Source organism: Heloderma suspectum, chromosome 3 (genome assembly GCF_057233095.1).
Source record: "Heloderma suspectum isolate Gila_16-S chromosome 3, 16-S_ref, whole genome shotgun sequence".
Lineage (NCBI taxonomy): Eukaryota > Metazoa > Chordata > Lepidosauria > Squamata > Helodermatidae > Heloderma > Heloderma suspectum.
The window spans coordinates 8,849,573-8,874,733 of record NC_139460.1 but is presented as its reverse complement, the minus strand read 5'-3'; the positions used below and the strand labels follow the sequence as shown (position 1 = coordinate 8,874,733).

The 25,161-nt window shown below is 50.2% G+C and overlaps 2 protein-coding genes across 9 annotated transcripts in view; both read right to left on the bottom strand.

Moving 5' to 3' along the window:
• The window catches only part of CAPN5 (calpain 5), a 124,832-nt gene that overhangs the window by 32,574 nt on the left and 67,097 nt on the right, over nt 1-25,161 (bottom strand). The gene's annotated exons all lie outside the window — the stretch shown is intronic.
• OMP (olfactory marker protein) lies at nt 16,495-24,576 on the bottom strand. Its single transcript, XM_084842464.1, has 2 exons — nt 21,850-24,576; nt 16,495-21,193 (listed from the first exon to the last, which is right to left on the bottom strand). Exon 2 carries the CDS (start codon nt 21,113-21,115, stop codon nt 20,636-20,638), a length of 480 nt encoding a protein of 159 aa, XP_084698590.1. The 5' UTR covers nt 21,116-21,193; nt 21,850-24,576; the 3' UTR covers nt 16,495-20,635.

The window sequence follows — 25,161 nt, the reverse complement described above, 5'->3', positions numbered from 1 at the left end:
TTTTGGACCTCCCCCTCAGAAAAAACTTTGTTCTTTTTTCACCAGATTTCGTGTACTTCTGCAAACATCAGGGCTACACGGAGCCTCTTGTGTATAGTTAGTGCTGTTTTGGCTACATCTGCATCGGCACTCATGCCTCAGCATCAGAAATAGAGGGAATGATAACAGGAGCTGTTTCTTTGAAGTATCTGGATCCTTGCTTCTGGTCCATTTCTGAGCTCAATACAAGGGCTTTGAAATCCTAAATGGCCAAGTATAAAAACAGGTTACTCAAAGCAGGTGTGAGCAGAAAGCAAATTGAAAGACGTTTTGAACTTCAACTCCCAGCATTCAACCATTAGTCATGCTGGCAGGGGCTTCTGGGAACTGATGTTCAAAACACTTGGGTATCTCCTTTCTGCTCACTTAAAGGATGATCTCCCACATAAGCCTGCCCACTCAGTCAGATTGACTGCTACACATCCCATCGCCAGGAAAATGCACCAGGTGGGATGTGAGGTGCAGCCAGTGGGAATGCATGAACAGGCCCACCTAGAGCATCGAGCCCCCTGTCTCTGGAAGACCCGTTTGAGTCCTCCCAGATAATGTTTCACAGTAAGTTGAAGACCTTTTAGTACTAGCAAGACTTTGGCCTGATTGGATGATGCCATGTCCTTTTGATGCTCTGTTTGACTTCTCCTATCTGCATATTCTGGCCATCTGTTTTTTATCTGTTTTTAGTTGGGTAGGTTTAAAATTCTTGTTGCAAGCCACCTTGGGTGATCAGAAAAGGCCTGGAATAAATTTATGTTATGTATTTATTCATTTTAAATTATTTTGAGGCGGCCTTTAAGAATTTAAGATATTACAATTGCCTTGGGGTAATAGACAGATCAGTATATTTCTGGTCTGTGTCACTTTTGCATGTATTCAACCGTAAGTATGTTCTGTCCCATTTTCTGCATTTAAAACGCACACACACACAAGTTCACATTTAGGTTGTATGCATTTTCCCCTAAAGCTTGCCTTTTGTATGCACTTTCCCCTAAAATATGCATTTTAAATACATTTTTGAGCTGAGAACTGAATTGCAAAATCTGGAGAGGTGAGCAAAGCATACCTGTGTTCCCATCTGCATATTAGTCCACAGAGGAAGGGCAAAGTGGGCTGGTTTGCTTAAAAATGCAGAACAAATGAAATTCTTCTGCATCTCTCCTTGAGAGATCAGATGAAAGGTGCAGCTATCCCAGGGGTTGGGAAGTTGTGACCCAGGGGTTGCTGGACTTCAACTCCCATCAGCCACAGCCAATATGGCTCATGGTCAGGGATGTTGAGAGGCATAGTCCACAAAACCTGGAGAACTGCAGGTTCGCCATCCCTAATCTGTTCCATGCTTTCAACAGTGGTCCATCCAGATGCCTCTCTGAAAGCTTGGGAGCAAAGCATCCATGGTCACGGCCTTCTTTGGTTTGACCTCAGCATCTGATACTCAGAGATGTTATTTATTTATTTAAATATTTCTTGGCCACCTTTCAGGGCAGAAGCCCTCCCAAGGTGGAGTACAACAATAAAACACATACAACCAATACAATATTAAGAATGATAAAACACAATAAAAACAGTGAGAACACAATAGAAACAGCAATAAAACCAGCAATAAAAACCAACAACAAACCCGGCAATAAAAACAGCAACAATAGCAATCATATCAGGAGAAGGCCAAGGTAAAATAATACATTTTCAAGGCCTTCTTAAAAGCCTGCAATGATGGGATCTGGCGGACCACCGATGGCGACTTCTTCCAGAGGTGTGGGGCCACTGGAAAAGGCCCTTCCTTGTGTGGTTGCCCGCCTAACTGCTCTCACAGGTGGGCCAATGAGAAGGGCCTCTCTTACTAATCTTAAAGTGCGGGCAGGCTGATATGGGTGAAGGCGGTCCTTCAAGTAATTTGATGGGAGAGAAGAGACCATAGCTCAGTCCTAAAGCCCCTGCTTTGCATGCAGAGAGTCCCAGGTTCGATCCCCGGCATCTCCAGTTGAAAATGTTCAAGAAGCAGACAATGGGAAAGATGTTTCTCCATCTGAAATCCTGCAGAGCCGTTGCGAGGCAGAGCAGAAAATCTAGAGCTAAATGGACAAGCTGGAAACCTATTCATCTCTTGGGTCACTTGTCAACTGGTGAGCCAAGAAGCTGCATGGCTACCCTCCAGCCAGCTGCACTGCTGCGTCTAAGCTCAAGAGAGAGAAGGGAAGCAGCTCTCAATTTGGGCAAGTGAACTGGGTCTAACTGCAGAAGCCATAGTTCAAGAACCCTTGGCATCTGACCCAGTGCCGACTCCTGGCTCTGGAGGGCCCTTGGGCAAGACACCCTCCATGGGCCCCCTCCCTCGGTGCATCTGCCATCTCACCGCCATTGTCACCAGCTGCTCTTGCTCTTGCTCATTTCTCTTCTTTGCTACCGTTTGCTTGCTCGACAGGCAGACAGCCAGGGAGCAAGGAGGCCGTGACGTCTCCTGCTCCTCCCTATCACCACCACCATTGCCTTGGCCGGAGCAAGAAGAAGGGGAACAAGCAGGCTGAAGTGGTGAAGAGAAGGAGCAACTCCAGGGGGGTCTTGTCACTGGCCCCTGCTGGAGTGAGGGCCCTAGGCAAGTGCCCAACCATGCCTACCCTTGACATTGGGCCTGCCCTTCAAATACAGGGCTGTCCTCTGTAAAAGAGGATACATGGCCACCCTAAGGCCAGCCTTCCCCAACTGGAGGCCCTTCAGATGTCTTGGGACTACAGATCACATTGGGGGTGTGGAAGGCTGGTCTAGAAGATAAAAAGCAAACACAGAATCAGTAATAGCTTTTTGTGGTCAAAGCAAGAGGGCAGACTCATCGCAAACATCTCCCCTGAAAGTCCATTAGCAACTGGCACATCATAAACTCAGATAAAATATAACCACTCAGTGCTACAGAGTGGCATATAAGACAAGAAAGCTTTTAATATTTATGCTGCTCTCTGCCTCTGAGAGCCATATATTAATAAAGGGAGGCAAAGGGCAGTAAAGTGAAAAAAGCAACCTTTCCCCACCCCTATGTTGAAATGGAACTATTAGGATTCGCTCTTCTCACTTCACAAACCCTAAAATAAAGGGGCTGGGTGGTGGTGGGGAGAGAATAATTGGTTTTCACTTAAATGCAGAGGTCCACGCTCTCATAAGTTGTAGAAATACACATAGCTGAAAAGTTAGACTGAAAGGGCAGTCTAACTGGGCGGATTCAAGCCAATCATTAAAGAAATAGCTATTTCAAACACTGATTTAAAGCAGATTTTAATATGAAAAAAAAAACAGATATGGAAAAGGTCACTTTTAAAAAATACCCTAACTGCAAATGAAATCTGAATTTAATACAAATTTTCTAAAGCAAATACTATATAGGCCTATGGAGGACAATATAACTCCCCCATGCACTGATTCTGATTCCCCAAATTATTGGAAAACAGAGGTGCAAGGGAATGGTGACCTCCAAGAACCCGGTCTGTGTCTCAGGGAAACTGTCACAGTGCACAGTGCAGGATGAAGGGGCATTTTGGTATTTGTGCAAATAAAATAAAAATGGGGTTCCCTCTCCCTCCCTCAGTATGGTGGCTCTGTGAATATCAAGGGTGGGGAACTTCAGAGAAGCTGGGGGGGGGCTGCTTTCCAGTGGTGGGCAGGGCCAAGGCAAAATGAGCAGGGCTAAAATATAAAAAAATACCAGCATGCTTTAGCTTAAAGCTCATTGCCAATAACTAAGCCTGGAAGGGGCTCCTATACCTTTAAGAGGCACAGGGAGGGCCGCATTTTGCAAATGCGGTAGCCAGGGAAAGAAGACACAGCCGGAGTCAGTCGACTTTCCCTTTCTCTGTGTCCCCTGCAACCTGATTCTAAGGGCATTTATGCAGAAATAAATCCCAGGGATTTTAACGGGATTTTCTTCCGAGTCAGAGTGCATAGGCTTGCACCCTTAGAGGCATTACCTACAGTAGCTAAATACACCTTCCATTTTCGGTGACGGGGCACCTCTAGGGGTGCACGAAAGTCACTTACCTGGTCTTGCAGCTTGCTTCGCGGTGGGGGGGAGGCGCGTCGCTGCTCCCCCCGAAGTTCAGGCTGGGGGGGGAGGCTTCCCTCCTCGCCCGGCCGAAATCCAGGCCGGGGGGGAGGCTTCCCGCTTCGCCCGGCCGAAATTCAGGCCGGGGAGAAGCACCCCGTCTCCCCGGCCGCGAACTTCAAAAGAAAAACAAAAACAAAAAAAAAACGCCCCGTGATAGGCTACATAATGATTAACGTAGCCTATCACGGCTAGATCTGCAAAGTCAGCCGTGATAGGCTACGTTAATCGTCACGTAGCCTATCACGGGTGACTTTGAAAAAAAAAAAAGCGCGTGCGCAAATGGCGGCCCCCATAGGGAGCCGCCATTCATGTTCCTTATTTGGTCCCTGTAGTCTACGTAAAGATTTACGTAGACTACAGCGAAAATAAGGGCAACGGCACCAGGAAGAGAAGCTGCTGTTCCTGGCACTGGGCCGAGTTCTTGGCTTAGCACAGGGTCTGGTGTCCCTTTTGGGGTGCCACATCCTGCACAAAGCAACTTGTCCAGTACCAGGAAGGGTGGCCACTTTTCCTAGCACCGGCCGAGGCATCTGATGTCCCCACTCAGTGGAGGCTGTTGGTGCCGGTATCAGTGGGGCAGTGAATCCGCTCCAGGTTCCAGCCCAAACTCTAAAGGAGCTCTTACCTTGGAGAGCACCTTTAGAGTTCTGGCTGAAACCTGGAGTGGATTCACTGCCCCACTGACATCAGAGCCACCAGCCTCCACTGTCCCTGCTGTTATCTCTGCTCTGAGATGGGAGATAACAGGGGCAATTCTCCAGGAGGAAAGGCCTGAGGGCCAAGCTCTGACCCCCGGAGGCTCCGCAGGCTGGATTGGGGAGCCCGGTGACCCAGATTATGTCTGCAGGCTGGGGTTCTGCACCCCTGATCTACAGGTTGGGGGTCTGCACTGGCTTGGTGGTTTGTAGTCTAGGATGAGATGGATCTTTGACCCAGTCCTGCAGAACTCTTGAGAGGGACAGGAGCCCATGTGGGAGAGGCTGTGACTGCATCCTCCTTGGCAGTTGTAGGGCCATTAATAAGGCAGGAGGGTTCTCTAGGATGCGGTTTGTCAACGCTACAAGCCAGTCTATACATGCAGAATCTGAACGGCCATGACAGAGTGGACTGTGTCACATCAGGCTGCAGGTGAGGAATGCCACCTTTGAATGCTCCCCCACATAAAAACTCACTGCAAGTATTAAAAAAAATCTTGGCAACCAGAGAGAAAGATTCTAACCAAGCCTGCTTCCCGTTGCACCGAATTTTCTAGCTGGAGGGAGATGTTTTGGCAGTGGAGTGTTCATCAACGTCTGCCACCACCTGCAGCCTGAAGTGGTACAGTCCCACTACATTTCAGGACTTTTCCATTCCCAACACATTCTGCTGCACAGACAGAACAGAATCGCGCTTGACCGTTTCCCACATTGCAACCCTACGCATGTTTACTCTGAACAGAATCCCACTGTGTTCAATTACTCCTGGGGAAGTACATGCAGGATTGCAACCTTTGGTTCTTGACAGGGCCTTTTGTGTTGCAGCACCCAGCCTGTGCAACTCCCCCCCCCCCGGGAGATCTACCTGGCCCCACTTTGACGATGTTCCAGTGCTGCTCGGGTCTTTTTGTTTGGGGAGTGCCAGCTGATGTGACCTCTTTATTCTTCGTTCTTTCAGGGTGTTTTGTTTTAAAATACTAGGAATACAGGAAGCTGCCATTGGTTCATCTCAACCAATATTGCCTACACTAGCCTGTGGCCCTCCAGATGTTGTTGGACTGCAATTCCCATCATCCCAGCCATTAGCCATGCTGGCAGGGGATGGTGGGAGCTGTAGTCCAACAACATCTGGAGTGCCACACAGGTTGAGGAAGGTTGATATAGTCCAGCTTTCCCCAACCTGGTCCCCTCCACCTGTGTTGGACTACAAATCCCACCATCCCCAGACAGCATGAACAAGGAAGAGCTATGGCTATTTTTAAATGGTGACATTAGTCATCGCAGGTGCTTTATTTAAATCGAAAGGCGGGGTACAATCTTTTCTTTAACAAAACAAAGACATCAGAAGATGTCCCCACCATTATACAATCATAGAATAGTGGGGTTGGAAGGGGGCCTACAAGGCCATCGAGTCCAACCCCCTGCTCAATGCAGGAATCCAAGTCAGAGCATCCCTGACAGATGGCTGTCCAGCCTCGCCTTGAATGCCTCCAGTGTGGGAGAGCCCACCACCTCCCTAGGGAATGGGTTCCACTGTCGTATTGCTCTAACAGTCAGGAAGTTTTTCCTGATGTTCAGCCGGAATCTGGCTTCCTGTAACTTGAGCCCATGATTCCGTGTCCTGCACTCTGGGATGATCAAGAAGAGATCCTGGCCTTCCTCCCTGTGACAGCCTTTCAAGTACTTGAAGAGCGCTATCCTATCTCCCCTCAGTCTTCTCTTCTCAAGGCTAAACATGCCCAGTTCTTTCCGTCTCTCTTCATAGGGCTTTGTTTCCATTCTGCTGGTCACCTTCGTTGCCCTCCTCTGAACCATCTCCAGCTTGTCTGCATCCTCCTTAAAATGTGGTGCCCAGAACTGGACACAGTACTTCAGATGAGGCCTAACCATTGCTGAGTAGAGGGTAACTAGTACTTCCTCTCTATTACATCAAAAGGATCACAGGTTGGGAAAACCCATTCCAGAAATTTTCTCTCCAACTTTTATTATATAAGGCTTTGTACACAGAAGAAGATGACTCTGTTGGAAGCTTTGAGTTTCCACATTCGGTTTTAATTTTTGTTACAGATGAGCGCATAAATCCAAGTGACAGGCTCAAAAGAGCGGGAAAAGAGAGATACCAGAACATGGAAGGGAAGCAGTGACTACGGACTGCGCAGCAAGAATGTGCCGCGTCGTTTGAAACAGGCAGGTGTGTCTGAAGCAAGCAGCTTCCTGGTGGCTGCTTGGTGTGGCTGTTGGTACAGCCAATTACTACTCTGAGCAGGAAATACACAAAATCTTTCTTTTCCCGGATGAATGATTTCTTAAAAATGAGGGCTGGCTCATGCTGCTCGATATATCGGTGTACACATACAAATCTGGGTACACACACATGCAGGTACATAAATGGATGGAGGAAAGGTAACGAGAAGAACCAGGCTGTAGATGTGGAGAGGTGGCGGCCATTTCTGGGGTTGCACTGGCAGGAGAAGAGGGCAGCTGCCACCATGGAGAGAGCCGCCAGCTCACTGCACAGACCAGACCAAGCTAAGCTCTCTCGTCACCACAAGTCATATACCCACAGCCGTGAGCAGCATAAGCCAGCCTTAAGTCTCAGGCTTGGCCAGGACGTGTGTTCCCACACAAGAGCCTGAGCGTACACAATCCATATATGTAACACATACTGGCTGCTAGGGGTTATGGGGGGCATTTTCCAGGGTCCCCCATAAGCCAGGAAGGCTCAAAGGGTGCCACAGTACGTGCTCAAAATCTCCCCACTGCCACTGCTGTCCAAAATACACATTACATTAATTGCATAGCACGTGGCTGAGCTGGACAGTTTTATTTAGTGTAACTGTGCATGGTTCCAGTGTGGATTGGGACCAGCATGCACGGGGGGGGGGAGGAATAAACCTTTCCTCCCCCCCAGTCACCCCCCCCAGATTCCACCCCATTGTGGCGAGGGGGGAAGCTAAAAGAATGGGGGAAAGTCTCCACTGACTCCAATGGACGGTTTTTTCTTCTTTTAACCCCCTCCGGTGGCGTGTGTGTGTGGAATTTGGAGGAAAAACAGGGGGGAGAGGTTTAATCCTTCCCTCCCATTCTGCACTGCTCTCGATCCAAATCTGGCTCAACTACATGCTATGCAATTAATGTAGCGTGTAGTTTGGTTCATGCTCTTTTTCCTAATGTTTAACTAGAGCAGAAGAGCTGTTCAGCCCATTAAATAAAGTGGCTCAAAGCAGTTCTGGAGTGTTACTTGGAGCCATCCCATCGCTGGATGACAGATTCTGGAGCGAGCAGGCTGCCCAGATCAACAGCAAACGAGAGGCAGTGTGGGATATTCTTTGCCCCACATCTCTGTCCCCTACTCTTCCAATTCTGCCACCATCAGCTGTTCGTAGGTCTCTTGCTCTTGACCACAACTCCGCCCATTCTCCCCTGCTGCCTGCAATGCCTAGAACTCCCTCCCTCAACACAGGGACACGGTGCCTTTCCCTCCCCTTCGAGCCCCTCCTTGAACCCCACCCTTTTCCTCAGGGCTGTTGGCTTCGTTCCTTCGTCATCCCATCCCTAACTACCAGCAAACCTAAGCGGATGGAGCGACGTCTGCTCACCTTCCCCTAGACTTCTCCCTAGCTTCACCCTTCCATCCGTTGTCCATCCACTCTTGGTTCCAATGGTTCCTAAGCGTGGGTCTCCAGATGGAGTTGTACAACCCCCGTCACTGCAGCCATTGCCGTTGGTGGGAGCTGTAGTTCAATACCACCTGGCAACCCATGGTTGGCAACCACTGTGTAAGCCAGGAGTGCACAACACGCTTTGGGCGAGTAGCAGTGGAGGCCGATGGCTCCAATTTCGGTGGGGCTGTGAATCCATTCTGGGTTTCAATCGGAACCAGCCAGAACTCTAAAGGAGCTATCCAAGGTGCTGAACCCTATGTCCAAAATAGGTTCTGTACCTTGTCTAGCTCCTTTAGAGTTCTGGCTGGTTCTGACTGAAACTCCGAATGAATTCACAGCCGCACCGAAATCGGAGCCATCGGCCTCCACTGCTGAGTAGCCAAATTGCCTCCGACCCGGCCAGATGATGTCAGTGAGGCTCTGCGGGGATCAGAGGTTCTGCATCTCTGGTGTAAGCGCTCCTGAGGGCTAGGGCCTTGCCTTTGGCTTATGATACTCTGAAATGCACCTTGGGGTGCTGTATGTATGCCTAAACACAACAATAGCAGCCTTTCTCCCACATACCTGGGCACAAGGGCCTGTATGGATCTTCTAGCACAGCTCCTACCACCTCACCCTCTGTCCAGACTACAGCTGCTGAAAGAGGGTCCTGCTCACAACTTAAGAAGCACACATGACCTGTGTGCTCCTTATGAGCATCTTTTGTTTGCTGTTGTTCAGTCGTTCAGTCGTGTCCGACTCTTCGTGACCCCATGGACCACAGCACGCCAGGCCTTCCTGTCCTGCGCTCTCTCCCAGAGCGGGCTCAAGTTCATATTCATTGCATCGGTGATGCTATCTAGCCATCTCATCCTCTGCCGTCCCCTTCTCCTTTTGCCTTCAGTCTTTCCCAGCATCAGGGTCTTTTCCAGAGAGTTTTCTCTTCGCATTAGGTGGCCAAAATATTTCAGCTTCAGCTTCAGGATCTGTCCTTCCAATGAGCACTCAGGGTTGATTTCCTTTAGGATGGACTGATTTGACCTCCTTGCAGTCCAGGGGACTCGTAAGAGTCTTCTCCAGCACCACAGTTCGAAAGCATCAATTCTTCGGCGCTCAGCCTTCCTTATAGTCCAGCTCTCACAGCCATACATTACTACTGGGAAAACCATAGCTTTGATTAGACGGACCTTTGTCGGCAAGGTGATGTCTCAGCCGCTATTGGAAGTGGAGACAGAACGCTGGATTGGATCATCCTTAGCCGTGCTTATGTTCTTACGCCGGGGGGGGGGGTGAGAACTCAATGAGACAGGTCCCAGTTTCCTTCTCTTGTCCATTTCCTACTGCAATCACCCCCGTGAGAAAATCCAAAACTCTGTGCTAAAATCTCCGTCCCAGAGTACAGACTTAGAATCACAGAATCATGGGGTTGGGAGGGGCCTACAAGACCATCGAGTCCAACCCCCTGCTCAATGCAGGAAGCCTGATTCCCAGGCGGTCTCCCAAATCCAAGTACTAACCAGGACTGACTCTGCTTAGCTTCCGAGATGACCTGCTGCATGCTAGTTAGAGATGATGGGAGTCAGGAATACATATTTGATGTGCTGAGTCTTGCCACGGAGCTGGAGATAGTCTAGAGGTTTTTTTTCCTGTTCTTTCCTTGTTTTGTCCCATTACAGGGAAGAAAGAGTGGCATTTTGTGGAACATTTAAGGGATCAAATATGAAGGCCATAGAAGCAAGCAGGGGCATCCAAGGAAAATGATGGGGACTCTCCAATTGCCTTTAGTTTCTGTGGCCTTAAGCAGATACTCCAGTGCTCTAGAGGGGAGAGAAACCATGTTTCCTCTTCCATCTGGAGGACTAGATTCCCCACCCCCACCCTGCAAAAGAAGGCTCAAAATTGTAATCGTTTTGCAGGCTGTATTGGAAACTGATTACAATACTATTTCAGCACTACGCTAAGTATGCTTCTCACCTCTCAGGAATGCCATGCTCCAGGGAGTCAAGGCTTCATCACAGGGAGCTTTTATCCTGCAATTGAGATTGCTCCTTCACGGAAGTTTGTGGGCTCTTTACATGATGCCGTGACCCTCCTGAACTAAATCCCCTTTGTTCCGTTTTTAAATAGATCGCAGATAATGAGCTGTCAAATTACCCCGTTGTGTTCTGCTGCAGTTTCCTCCCTCAAAAGAGTTAAAGCGGCGAGAAGAGGAGCGAGGTCAATGAAAGATAAAGGAAGACTCCGATAAGTGGAGAAGCGGGGTGGGGGGGGAGCGCATGTCAAGGGAGTCAGTGGCGATCCTACGTTTGAAACAGAAGCAGAAAGCCCTGTTTTAAATGCAGGGTTTTAAATGGTGTAGAAATACCCTCAGAATGAAGGCAGAGTCCTACTGTCATTGCTTATCATTGGAGGCAGCAGGCCCCTGAATGAGAGTCCCTGGGGAACACGAGCTGGAGGGTGCTCTCGCATTCATGCCCTGCTCGTGGGCTTCCCATTGGGGCATCTGGCTGGCCACTGTGGGAACAGGATGCTGCACTAGATGGACCCTTGTCTGACCCAGCACGGCTCTTTGGTTCTAACTGTGCATGTTTACAGAGGCAGTCAGTGGCAATAACCTAGAAGGGCGCAATCCTATCTAGATAGGTGGCCACCTCTGAACTCGGAGGCGGCCGCCTATCCAAAACAAGGCAGGAGAACCATGGGAGGGGTCATTCCCTCCGCGCCTCTCCTGCCCTGCTTTTTCTGCTAGACGGCCATTTTCAGCCATCTAGCTGCGGGGGGCCGAACAGGAGAGGAGGCTGCTGTACGATGCGTCGTACAGGCAAATCTGCTCTCCCCAGCCCGGAATGCGCCCAGCCCCACCCCTTTTCAGCCACTCTGCGCTCCTCTTCCGAGCGCGGACGGGGCTTCTCCACGCTGCCTCCGAGGCAGCGCGGACGTGAGGGGAGGTCGGTTTTCCAGGAACCGACCTTGGACTGCGGGCTCTGAGGTCGGTTCCTGGAAACATGCATATCCGATGGCCATCTAGCCGCTGTCTAGAGGCCTTAGGATTGCTCCCGAAATGTACTTAGAATCATAGAATCATAGAATCATAGAATAGTAGGGTTGGAAGGGGCCTACAAGGCCATCGAGTCCAACCCCCTGCTCAATGCAGGAATCCAAGTCAGAGCATCCCTGACAAATGGCTGTCCAGCCTCGTCTTGAAGGCCTCCAGTGTGGGAGAGCCCACCACCTCCCCAGGTAATTGGTTCCATTGCCGTATTGCTCTGACACTCAGGAAGTTTTTCCTGATGTTCAGTCGGAATCTGGCTTCCTGTAACTTGAGCCCATTATTCCGTGTCCTGCACTCTGGGATAATCAAGAAGAGATCCTGGCCTTCTTCTCTGTGACAACCTTTCAAGTACTTGAAGAGCGCTATCATATCTCCCCTCAGTCTTCTCTTCTCAAGGCTAAACATGCCCAGTTCTTTCAGTCTCTCTTCATAGGGCTTTGTTTCCAGTCCCCTGATCATCTTTGTTGCCCTCCTTTGAACCCTCTCCAGCTTGTCTGCATCCTTCTTAAAGTGTGGTGCCCAGAACTGGACACAGTACTCCAGATGAGGCCTAACCAGTGCTGAGTAGAGGGGAACTAGTACTTCCCGGGATTTGGAAGCGATGCTTCTATGAATGCAGCCCAAAATAGCATTTGCCTTTTTTGCAGCCACATCACATTGTTGGCTCATATTCAGCTTGTGATCGACGACAATTCCAAGATCCTTCTCGCTCGTAGTGTGGTTGAGCCACGTATCCCCCATCTTGTAACTGTGCATTTGGTTTCTTTTTCCTAGGTGCAGAACTTGGCATTTGTCCCTATTAAATGCCATTCTGTTGTTTTCTGCCCAGCACTCCAGTCTATCCAGATCACTTTGAATTTTGTTTCTGTCTTCCAAAGTATTAGCTATCCCTCCCAATTTTGTGTCATCTGCAAATTTGATCAGCATTCCCTGCACCTCCTCCTCCAAGTCATTAATAAAAATATTGAAGAGCACTGGGCCCAGGACTGAGCCCTGCGGTACCCCACTCGTTACCTCTCCCCAGCTTGAGAAGGTCCCATTGATAAGCACTCTTTGAGTCCGATTCTGTAGCCAACTGTGGATCCACATGATCGTTGTTTCATCTAGCCCACTTCGAGCTAGTTTGCTCATCAGGATATCATGGGGCACTTTGTCGAAAGCTTTGCTGAAGTCGAGGTATATGATGTCTACAGCATTCCCACGGTCTACAAGGGAGGTGACTTGATCAAAAAATGAGATCAGATTTGTCTGGCAGGACTTGTTTTTGACAAATCCATGTTGGCTTCGAGTAATCACTGCATTGTTGTCAAGGTGCTTCCAGATGGATTGCTTTATGATCTGCTCCAGAATTTTCCCAGGGATTGATGTCAGACTGACTGGTCTGTAGTTCCCAGGTTCCTCCTTTTTACCCTTTTTGAAGATAGGGACAACGTTAGCCCTCCTCCAGTCATCTGGCACTTCCCCGGTCCTCCATGATTTCTCAAAGAGAATAGACAGCGGTTCTGAGAGCTCTTCTGCCAGTTCCTTTATGACTCTAGGATGCAGTTCATCTGGCCCTGGAGATTTGAACTCATTCAAAGTAATGAGGTGTTCCTTGACCATATGCCTGTCGATCTCAAGCTGCAATCCTGCCCCTTCAGCCTGTACTTCGCCTTTGCCAGGGGGGTCATAGACCCTCTTTTGGGAGAAGACTGAGCCAAAGTAGGAATTGAGCACCTCTGCCTTTTCTTTGTCATCTGTTATCATTTTGCCATCCTTATTTAATAGCTGAACAACCATTTCTTTCCTCTGCCTTTTACTATGCACGTAGCTGAAGAAAGCCTTTTTGTTGTTTTTAGCATCCCTCGCTAACCTCACCTCGTTCTCCGCTTTAGCCTTCCTGACGCCATCCCTGCAATTCTGTGCTACCTGCCTGTACTCTTCCTTTGTTACTTGGCCTTCTTTCCACTTCCTATATGTGTCCTTTTTTGTTTTCAGGTCATCCCTAAGCTTTTTGTGAAGCCACATTGGCTTCTTCTGTTGTCTTCCACCTTTTCTTCTTGTTGGAATTGTTTGTGATTGTGCCTTGAAAATTTCCTTTTTTAAAAGTTCCCACCCATCTTGGACTCCTTTTCTCGCTAGCATTGCTTGCCATGGGACCTTACTGATCATTGTTCTGAGTTTATTAAAATCAGCTTTCCTAAAATCCAGGGTACGCGTTTGAGTACACTCGGCTTTTGCTTCCCTTAGAACCAAGAACTCAAGTACAACATGGTCGCTTTCCCCCAGAGTTCCTGTAACTGCTACTTTATCCACTAAGTCATCTCTGTTGGTTAGGATCAAGTCAAGGATAGCCGATCCTCTAGTTCCTTCCTCTACTTTCTGTAGGAGGAAGTTATCCGCCACACAAGTCAGGAATTTCCTGGAGGGGCCATGTTTTGCAGAATTTGTCTCCCAACAAATATCGGGGAAATTGAAGTCCCCCATTACTACTACATCATGCTTCCTTAAAACATTGGCTATTTGCTTTTCAAAAGTTTCATCCTTGGCTTCTCCTTGATTGGGTGGCCGGTAGTAGACTCCGACCACCAGGTTCCTTTTATTCTTTGCTCCATTTATTTCAACCCAGATGCTCTCGATGGGGCTACCAAGCTCCTCCTCCTGTATTTCTGTGCAGAGATATGTATTTTTCACATACAGTGCAACCCCGCCTCCCTTTCTGTTCCTCCTGTTCTTTTTGAACAAGTTATATCCTTCAACTGCTGTATTCCAGTCATGAGAGTCATCCCACCAAGTCTCAGTTATACCTATCAAGTCATAATTTCCCTCCTGTATTAAGAGTTCAAGTTCGTTCTGTTTGTTTCCCATACTCTGGGCATTAGTATATAGACATCGAAGACCATGTGCTTCATAGTCTGGCTTTCTTCCTACATGTGTCTGAAGACTATTATTGGGCGCTATCAGCGCTGTTCTCTCCATTGCAGTGCATGCGCCTACGTCCATTGTTACCCCCAACATTACATCTCCCTTCCCCGTAGGATTCAGTTTAAAGCCCTCCTGATGAAGTTCTTCATGCTGTGGCCAAACACATTCTTCCCAGCCTTTGTGAGGTGCAACCCATCCCTAGCCAACAGCCCATCTTCCAGGAAGTATAGCCCGTGGTCCCAGAATCCAAATCTCTCTCGTCGGCACCACCTTCGTAGCCAGTCATTCACCCGGAGTATTTTTCGTTCCCTTTCTATCCCTCTTCTAACTACTGGAAGGATGGATGAGAAAACTATCTGGGCCCCAAAGTTCTTGAGTTTCCTTCCCAAAGCTTCAAAGTCTGACGTGATCTCTTCGTAGCTCCGCTTGGCGGTATCATTTGTTCCCACATGGATGAGAAGAAAGGGATACCTGTCAGTGGGCTTTATGAGTGCAGGCAACCTTTCAGTCACGTCTCTAATCTGTCCTCCCGGGAGACAACATACCTGGCGAGTCCACGGGTCTTCGCGACATACTTGGGTCTCGATCCCACGCAGCAAGGAGTCTCCCACTACTACCACTCTTCTCTTCTTCTTCTTGTAGGCCTGGGTTTCATCGCCTCTGTTTGACTGACCTTCAGCCTCTTGCTCACTCTCATGCAGGTTCCCCTGTGATTCTTCCTCTGCAGGCTGTCCTCCAGTCTCATCTGCAAGTACCTGGAATCGGTTCCACAGCTCCACCGCTTCCACTGGTGCAGAGTGGCGTCTAGTTCTTCTTCTCCTAACTGTCACCGTTTTCCAAGGAGTATCCTCTACTCCATTTTTCTTCACCTCAGCATTTCCCACTGCCTCATCTTGCTGTTGCTCTTCAAGCTTCTGGTCTGCCCTTTGCTGCTGTAGTTCCCCCATTCTGTCCAAGAACTCTTCGTGTTCTCTTATTCCCCGGAGGGTTGACAGTCGCCGCTCCAGTCCACTTACTTTTTCCTCCAGCAGCGTGATCAACTTGCACTTGTTGCAGGTGTAGGCCATGTTGTTCTCAGGCAAGAAAACAAACATTGCACACACCTTGCAGGTCACCACCACTGGAGAGTCTTGTCCTTCCATAGCCTCTTCTCCCTTTTTGTGTCTAGCTTTGTGATTGTTCTAGACTAGCCTGTGCCTGCTCCTCTACTCAGTAGAGGTTAAAAGCAGAGTCCCACTGGTGTGGAAGTGTGTGTTACAAGACAAATAAATGAAAAAAAGTTAGTAAAAAAAAAAAAAAAAAAAAAAAATGTTAGGGGCCTCCCCCTTGACCTCCCCTGCCGAACTCCCCTGGCCAACTCCTGTTTGCTCCCCCTGTCCGCTCGCTCTGGTCGCTCGCTCTCTGGGAGCTTGCCTGCTTCTGTAGTCCCTGGACCAGCTGGAGCAGCTTGCTCTGCTCTGCTCTGCGCAGCTGGGAGGCGGGAAACAGACTGAAGCTTCCCGCCCAGTCAGCTGCTGGGAGTACTCAGGCCACACCCCTCCAATTCAGTTGGAGCTCTCAGAAGCTCCTGGTGAGCTCACAGCCAGTCAGAAGGATAAAGGGCAGCGCCCTGGGCTTCCTGCAACCCACTTACCTCTTAGCCTCTGTCTCCTTTGTCTCCTTTGTCTCTTCAACCACTGCAACTCCCCTGGCCAACTCCTGTTTGCTCCCCCTGTTCGCTCGCTCTGTTCGCTCGCTCTCTGGGAGCTTGCCTGCTTCTGTAGTCCCTGGACCAGCTGGAGCAGCTTGCTCTGCTCTGCTCTGCTCAGCTGGGAGGCGGGAAACAGACTGAAGCTTCCCGCCCAGTCAGCTGCTGGGAGTACTCAGGCCACACCCCTCCAATTCAGTTGGAGCTCTCAGAAGCTCCTGGTGAGCTCACAGCCAGTCAGAAGGATAAAGGGCAGCGCCCTGGGCTTCCTGCAACCCACTTACCTCTTAGCCTCTGTCTCCTTTGTCTCCTTTGTCTCTTCAACCACTGCAACTCCCCTGGCCAACTCCTGTTTGCTCCCCCTGTTCGCTCGCTCTGTTCGCTCGCTCTCTGGGAGCTTGCCTGCTTCTGTAGTCCCTGGACCAGCTGGAGCAGCTTGCTCTGCTCTGCTCTGCTCAGCTGGGAGGCGGGAAACAGCAACAAGCTAACTTGTTGGTTAGCTGGATAAAAAGCACAGATCTCAGAGGCCCCCATTCTAGAAAGCAGCATCCAGAACTTCCAATCTAATGGCCTGGGCCCATCAGCCACAGGACGAGCAAATCGGCATATCGATCAGGCTGCACAGGCTGCTGTTGCTGAAAGCCCTGCATCCTGTGGCACTATAAACGGGCCAACAACGTAGGGCTAGGCCAGGCCAGGCCATCCTTGCCAACTTCTGCCAATTTTTTTTAAGCGAGATAAAGTTTTAGGCTCCTCCCCCTGGCCCTGAAGACTCCACCCCCTGCCCATTATTTGACCCGCTCTGTATGTAAAGGCAATCTGAGCAACCCGCATTTAGAATGTTCCAGATGTTTGTGAGAACGCACATGATTATGGCCTCCTTCTCCGTAACCTCTTCATCAACGTGGGGCAGGGGAGGGGCCACCAGAAATCGGTGGGGGGAGGTAATCATTCGCAGGTCACTTTAAGCCAGGAATCCTAGCTTATTAAACCACAATGTGAATAGGCAGTAGGGCTCAGGCAAACAAGCTGTTTGCTCCTCCCTTTGCAAGAGCAGAGAAACAAACCAGGCAGGGATAGCTTAGCATGATGTCTGAACCCAGGATTATGGTACGTTGGGCTCAAAGAAACCAGGATTTGTACACCAGCAGCAAAACCTGGTTTAAAGCTGGTTTACAAATGCTGGCTTGTTTAGGCACAAGGAACCATAATCCTGGCTTCAGACATCATGCTAAGCTAGCCCTGCCTGGTTTGTGTAACTGCTTGTGTGAAGGGAGGAGCAAACAGGCTGCATCCGCTGTCCCTCCACATTGTGGTTTAATGAGCCAGGATTCCTGGCTTAAAGTAACGTGTGTGGTCACTTTAAGCCAGTGGGGAACCCATTATTTTTCACCTTGGAGTGAATCTCCCCTCCCACAATATCCTATTCTCTCTGGAACAACATTAAGGCAAAGGCTCTCTCAATGCAGGTTCAAGGGACGTTACTAAAGCAGCAGCCACCAAGCTAAACTTCTCTCCTCACGTATACTTGCATGTTTAAATGGCGACCTGAATCACACCACAGGCATTAATATTGGTAACGATGCATATTCCTAAATGTATGCTAAAAGCACCTCCCTCCCCACAAGCCCCCAACACACAGACATTGAGATGCTTCCTATTGCCAAGCATTACCTGTCTGGTAAAGTTATAACTTGCTTAGCCTTTTGGAATCCTGTTGTTTTTAAAATAATATCATCTCTAGCAGCTCAGGTTTAGCAACATGCATCTTAGCTTGTAAGAAGTTCACATCTGATCTAGCAGGTCAGGTTTGGCAAAACCTAAAGTTCCGCCAAAACAAAATGAGATGCGACCAGGGCAATGGCTCTGACCAAACCTAATAAGCTGCCGAGCGGCACGGATTTGCTTCCATTTGCCTCGTGGAGGGCACTCCCATGTTTATGTCAAGGCAAGCTAGGGGATCTTGCTGCCTGAGGTGAAGGTGGCATGCCCTTCCCGTTCCGCATACAGGAGCCAACTGGACTGGCAACCGAATGATGGAATGGAGCCCACCACTACCCCTGAGGCAGCAGCTGAGTTTAGGGCACCCGGGACAGGCTGTGTGGCAGAATGGGGAGGGGAACGGCCAGGGGGCTCAGAAGAAACAGCCGGGGCTCCGGCCACCACTGCCTCCCACCACCGCTACCCAAGGCAGTCATCGCCCTGTGCCTCACGGTAGGGCCAGTCCAGAGAAAAGCCCTTCAGTGCTGCTGTAACAGCAAGCATACCTGGGACTGGTCAGCAGGCAGGTGGTGCAGCCAGGCAGCCTTCGCTGCTGAGCAGCGACCGGGGGAAGGACGGCCTGTCTCGCCTACCTGCAGGCACTCCTGGTGGCGCCAGAGGAGTGGGGCGGGCGGGCCCAGAGCTGCACAGTGCAGCTGGTGCAATGTGGTGCTTGAAGAAGCGGTGGCAGCTGGTGGCCAATGGAGCTGGTGGGGCTCTCAGTCTGCCTCTGGCCCATCCCTCAGTCTCTGAGGCCCAGGCTGAACAGGCCAGAGGGGCACTGTCCTGTCCACAGACACGACCCAGCCACTGCTGCAAGGAAGTCCCCACCAACTGCACTAAATGGCCCATTTCCTCAGCAATACATTGCGATAAATATTCTGCATGGTGCTTGTCCTTCCTCCGCACAACGTCTACCGCTACATGGAAGTGCCCACCCCAGTACACCCACAGGCCCCTTTCCCTCCCGAGGCACTTCCTTCAGGGTTAGGCATTAGGAACCCAACATGAGCTCCGCTCCCAACACCCAGCCCCTCTTTCGTGCTCCAGCGTGGAAACCCCAAGCAACTTCCTGGGGCCCAGAATCAACAGACACCAGCAGAACGGCAGTGTGTTTCTCCTTGTTTGGCCGCAACACCGTGCCTAATGAGAGTTACTCACAAGGAGACAGGAAACAGCAGAAAGCTTGTTGGAAAACAAATGGCTGTTGAGGTCCTGAGGGATTGCGGCAGATCTTCGGTTTTGTTTGTTTCTTGAAGAAGACCGTGAAAGAGAGAGAGGTGTTCGTGCCATTTTCCATTTGGAAGGAGTGCACATTCAGGTTTGTTGTTGTTGTGGGTGGGATTATCAAAGGCTCTGAGTGGCAGGCAGTGAAAACACTGGGCCAGGGTCAGAGAGGAAGGGGAGAATGCCATCTTGGAGTCGCATGAGCAAATAAATAAATGCATAGTTAAATTCAGATGCTCTTGCCTATGCACAGCAGTATTATCAGACACGTGCAAATATATATATATATATATATATATACACACACACACACACACACACACATACACATACACACACACAATATACGTGAGTGTGTGTGTGTGTTTGTTTTCTTAAGCAGCAGTCTTCCATTCCACCTCCGAGTTCAGCAAGGAGAATAAATGTTTCATGTCAATGGCTCGGATTTGCAAAAACATAAATAGCTTTACATTTACAGGATTTTATTCACCTTGTGCAATTGTGAAGTCTCCCCCCTCCCCTGATGTGGCAAAATAATTTATTCTGATAGAAATAAATTGGTGTGAGCCAGGGGGATGGACTTGACTCTGAGAGACCTGGGTTCAAATCCAATCCTGGCCACAGATTCACTGGGAGACCAACATGTTCTCTTTGAACCCAAGTTCCCCATTTGATATCTATTTCACAAGGCCAATAAGAGAGGAGTAAAGGGACATCTTTCTAACACTTTCTGCAATTAAAGTGCTCCATTTCGGGGTGGCAGTGGAGAAGAAGAGAAGACCTGAGAGCACGTGGATAGGAGGAGGATAGGAAACTGAGTCAATAGATCCCGCTAGACTCTTCCCTTACTTTGATTATACAAAAATATGTTCAGGTTTCTCTTGGCAACCATGAGGGCTAGGGGCTTGCTTTGAAAAGGTAAAAGGAAGTTACAATCCGCAAGGTTCCACTCAAGCTATTGGTTCCATGATAGAAGACAGACATGCTCTGGAAAGCATTCAGTCCCACGCAGATTCCCAAACTCCTGGTGTAAAGAACTGGGTGCGAGGCTGTCAACTGATCTGGGTGCTCTTGCTATTTTTTTGCATCCAGCCCTGCTAGGTAGGCTTCTGAGATTGTCAAAGGGCTTTTTCACTTTTGCATTGTCTGGGTTTCTTGAACTGTGGAGGGCTGTTCCAAAACTTCAAAAGGGAATGCATCTCCCTTCTCAGCAGGACGACGGTCACCCGAGCCAGGTTGCTTTCTGCAGGCTAGAGGGCGAGGCGTTTAAGCGCATCTAGAACTGGGAGCCTGGCTTCTTCGCAGTTTTAAAAAACAACACAGCCTTCCTGGTCCTGCGAGATAGAGGAGCTTTCGTGGTCATCAGAACGGCTCATAGATTTAGGTCAGCCACCTGCTAAGAGTAGAGCGGGGAGGCGGAAATCCGTCACACGTTTCAGCCATGCCGTCTGGTGTCTTCAAAAAGCGGCAGCCGCAGAGCCAAAAGCAGAAGATGAAAGCAGCAAACCTAGGCAGGCAAAGCAGACCAGGACAGGTCAAAATTCAAACTCTGAATACCACTGAGCACTTGGCATGAGCCGGTTCGAGACCGTCGGTGTACATCAGGAGAAAATACATCACTTTGCGGATTTTGGCTAACTCCACCAGCCGCTCCCCGAATTCCAGGGTATCGGCCTCGTTGCACTCCACCTCCTGGGCCCCTGGCTTCTTCCAGAAGACCCCTGCCGGCTCCAGCAGCTGCCTGCGCATGAGGTTGGTGAGGTCTGGCGTCCAGTGCTGAGAGGTGCCAACAATGGTCACCTTGCCCGGCTTCTGCAGCCTGATGTTCCAGCGCAGGAAGCGGAGGTCGTGCTGGCGGGAGAAGTCCACCCGGTAGACAAACTCGTTGGCCTGCAGGAGCTTCTCGCCATCCTGCGGCTTCTCGTTCTTCTGCTGGAGGCTCTGCGCCCGTAGCTTCATGCACTTGGTCAGCTGGACATCCTGCACCAATGGGAGCTGCAGCTCGGCCGCCTCCGAAGCCATGGCGGTTCTCCCTGGGCGTGTGTCCCTCGCTCCCTTTCTTCTCCTCCTCAGCGAAGTTCTGCAGCACTATTTGGCTCTCTGACCAGCCAACGGGTGGAGAAGAAGAAGAAGAAAAAGAAAAATACTTGCAAACTCCCTCTCTCTCGCATCCCTTCTGTCCCTGCAGTGCTAGGCAACCCAGGCTGGTGACGCGAGGCGCCCTCGGGGGGTTTCCTCTGGGTGCCCTCATCTCATTTGCAGATGCGGAACAGATCCTGACACTGTGCGAAAACCTATAGGGGTGAGATCGCTGATGTCAGCCTCCCTGACAACCCACCTGACAACCATTCCCAGGCAAAACACACGGCACTCTTGCGTAGAGTTAAATGAGGTCTCTGAAGTGCAAGGAGGACGCTGTTTCCGGCGGTGGGGGCGGGGGGAGGAAATGCAATGGGTCTGCCTTTGGGGAAGCAGCTGGGATCACAGCCATGTGCTGGGAACACCGGGGGTTGGGGGAGGTGGGGGGAGAGAGAGAGACAGTTCCTCTCTTCCCACTCCCTACTGCAGGGGTGGGGAACCTCTTTCAGTCCGAGGCCCAAATTCAATTTCAGAGAAACTCTCAGGGGCTGCATTCCAGTGGGCTATATTGGGATCCCAGGAGGGCCAAATTTGGCCCCCGGGCTGGAGTTTGCCCACCCCTGCCCCACTTCAGTGAAGTTTGTAACTAAGTGTAAGCACATGGAGCGACCACATACTTTTCCTCTGTTTACTCCGGCCTTCCCTCTCCTTCATCCTTTTCCCCAGTGTTGAGGTTTAGATTGTAAGCTCTTTGGAGCAGAGACCTCTCCCCTTGTGCTCCAGGAACAAACAAATCCCCGTTTCTCCTTCACAGCACCAAAGGGAGATGCTGGAGGAGAGCGCTGTTCCAAGGGTAAAACAGGTTGGTACCTAAGAAGGAAACAGAGTAATTGCAATGCAACCACCTGGCCCTCTGCACGGAAATTGCTTTGCCACAACGTTCTCTTGGTTGCATCGGACGGCACAAAGAGACATGCATGGTTTATGCAGAAGTGCTGCTACAGAGCAGCCAGGAGTGCCTGAAAAGCATTTTCAACATACAAATAAATGCTGGGCCTTCTGTTATGGCAGTGACTCGAAAACGTAAGGCGAAGGAACAGACAGAAGCCTCCAGAGTAGAACAAGGTGGTCGTCCATTTGCCCTGGTTACCACAGGACCAGATCTGCTCTGGGGGGGATGGGAACATGGGAATTCCGGGCATGGTCCTTTACATAGTTTGGCCTTCATCCAACTGTGTTGGACTACAACCCCCACAATCCCCAGCTAGCCTGGCTGGGGATTATGGGAGTTGTTGTTCAAGGTGTCTGGACGGCACTGGGCTGGGGAAAGGCCAGCACAGATGATCCTGCAAGACTGATAAACCCTCAAAGTGGAAACTGCCTCCCAGTTGCATCCATCACATGGCACCCTAGAGGCCCTGTCCATGGCTGTGACGTACAGAAGCTTCATTTCATTTTATCTCACTTCTTATATTTCCATATTGCCCAAAAGACAAAGCAGTCTGGGCAGTTTACAAAGATTAAAAACCTTAACAAAATACAATAGTGTGCATAATATAAAAACAGTTTAGCTACAAACATATAAACAGCCGACACACAGACACACATCCATATCCCAACTATGTCCCATGACCTGACTAAAAACCTATCGTATGCTGCCAAATGTCTGGGAGTAGATGAAGGTCTTAACCTGGTGCTGAAAAGATAACCAAGTCAGCATAAGGCGGCCTTCACTGGGGAGTTCATTCCAGTGGAGGCTGGTGGCTCCGATGTCATTGGGGTGGTGAATCCACTCCGGATTTCAGTTTTCAGAACACCACCCCACTGCCATTGGCACCACCAGCCTGCACTGGTTCATTCTATAATTGGGGGGCCGGCACTGAGAAGGCCCTCTGGTTTGCTGTCACACTCTGAGACACCCTCGGAGGAGGAACCAGGAGGACGAACCTACGCCTTAGAGCGTAGCATACTATTAGGTTCATGCCGGGAGAGGTGTTCCATCAGGTATTTGGTCCTGCACTGTGTAAGGCTTTATAGGTCAAAATGTGCACCCCCTTGGTGTGCATGATGTGAGTGAGACATCTGCAGGGGGGGGGGGACCCTGTATCCAATGCACACAACTTCACCCTCAGTTCCTCTTGACACGGGGCAGGAGGGATTGTGCCGATTAAACTACTCAGTGGAAACCAAGAAAAACAGCAACGACTGTGCCTTAACACGGGCAGCTCCATAGCACGTCAGCCATCCTTTTCCAGTTGTCTTGGACTGGAGGGCACCAGACTGGGGAAGACTGGGCCTTGGCCGATGAAATCTCCAAGAGATCTGGACTGAGACCATGACATGGATGGGCCACCTGGCCCTCATACAAGACTTCATTATACAGATTCAGACCACTGGTCCATCAAGCCTTCTCCAGTTGGCAGAGGCTCTCTAAGGTGTGACATAGGGGTCTTTTACTGCCCAGTTCCAGAGATCCTTTAATTCAGGGGTGGTTAACTTGTGGCCCTCAGCCTAACCTCATGCGGCACTCAGCCCCATTTCAAAAACCCTTTGCATGCGATCAGTCCACACCTCTGGAAAGAACAACCTCTCTCTTCCCTGACAGCCCATTGGGTGGGAAGGTAGGGGGGTGGCAATAAAAGCAAAAGCAAAGGGTTGACCCCCATCCCACTTTTGCCTCCGGTCCTGCCCACACTGGCTTTGGCCCACTCACTGCCGACATGTGGCACCCGACAGGTTCTCCACGCAGGAACGTGGCCCTCAATGGAAACAAGTTGCCCACCCGTTTTAATTGGAGAGGCCGGGGACTGGACCTGGAACCTTCTGGGAGCAAAGCATGTGCTCAGCTGCCCCTTTGTGGCCAGTCCCTAGCCCAGGGAGCTGGTTCAGTTCCTCACTTCACCTGCCCTCACCTTGTGACCCGGCAGTTCCGCCTGTCCAGCAGGCCCTGTCTGTGAAGCAGGCAACACGTCCAGGGACGGTCACTTGGAACAATGAGGGAGGGACCGTAGCTCAGTGGCAGAACCCCGGCTTTGCATGCAGAAAGTCTCAGGTTTGATCCCTGGCATCTCCAGGTAGGGCAAGGAAGGAACCCTGCCGTAATCCTGGAGAGCTGCTGCCAGTCAGTGTCAACAATACTGGGCTAGATGGACCAAGGGTCTGACTAGATATAAGGCAGCTTCTTATGCTCCTATGAGGCTGTCAACCACAATTCCCTCCTCAAAACTTTTTAAATTGATTTTTTAAAGTTTTATTACTCCCACCATGGAACTCAAGGTGGCTACATGTGGTTCCCAGGTGATCTCCCCTCCAAGCACTGACCAGGCCCAGACCTGCTTAGCTTCACCAAGGTGGCTGCCTCATGTGCCTTCAGACTTCCCTCCCCCCCATCCTTCCTTGCCTCCTTCTCCTCCCTTCCCTTCCCTCCCTTCTCCTTCTTTTTCTTCCCTCCCTTTTCCTTCCTTCCCTTCCACTTCCTTCCTTCCTTCTCATCCTTCCTCCCCTCCCCTTCTTGCCTTCCTTAACTAACCAGTAGCAGGCACAGCTTTCTTCTCCCCGCCACCCACCCCAAGTGCGAAGGGTTTGGAAAATTAGTATCAAAGGAACAAACAAAAAAAGTGTGGGCTACCAAGGGAGAAACGCCGAGTTCTGAAATAATGAGGCTCTTGCGGCTTCTCCTCTCCTGTTTGAATGGGGCCTCCCAGGACCAAAGAGCCCAGAGCGAGGAGGGAGGCAGTGTGCGGAGCTGCGCTAAATGCTTCCTAGGAAGGCAGTCAAACCATGAGGAGAAGGTGCAGCAGGCCGGCACCGCTGACCGGCCGCCAGAGCAGGAAAGGCAGGGGAGAAACCCTAACAGATGTTAAACAGACTCAGACCACTCGTCTCAAGATTCCAGTTCAAAGAAGCAGCCTTGGCATGGCATTTAAAGGAGAGAGGGAGAGAAGTAGTGAGTCCTAGTCTAAGACCTGGCCACCCCCCACCCCCAACTC

Excerpts from the sequence above, each read along its gene's own strand:
- OMP (XM_084842464.1), bottom strand. The coding sequence starts at position 21,115 with ATGGCTTCGGAGGCGGCCGAGCTGCAGCTCCCATTGGTGCAGGATGTC.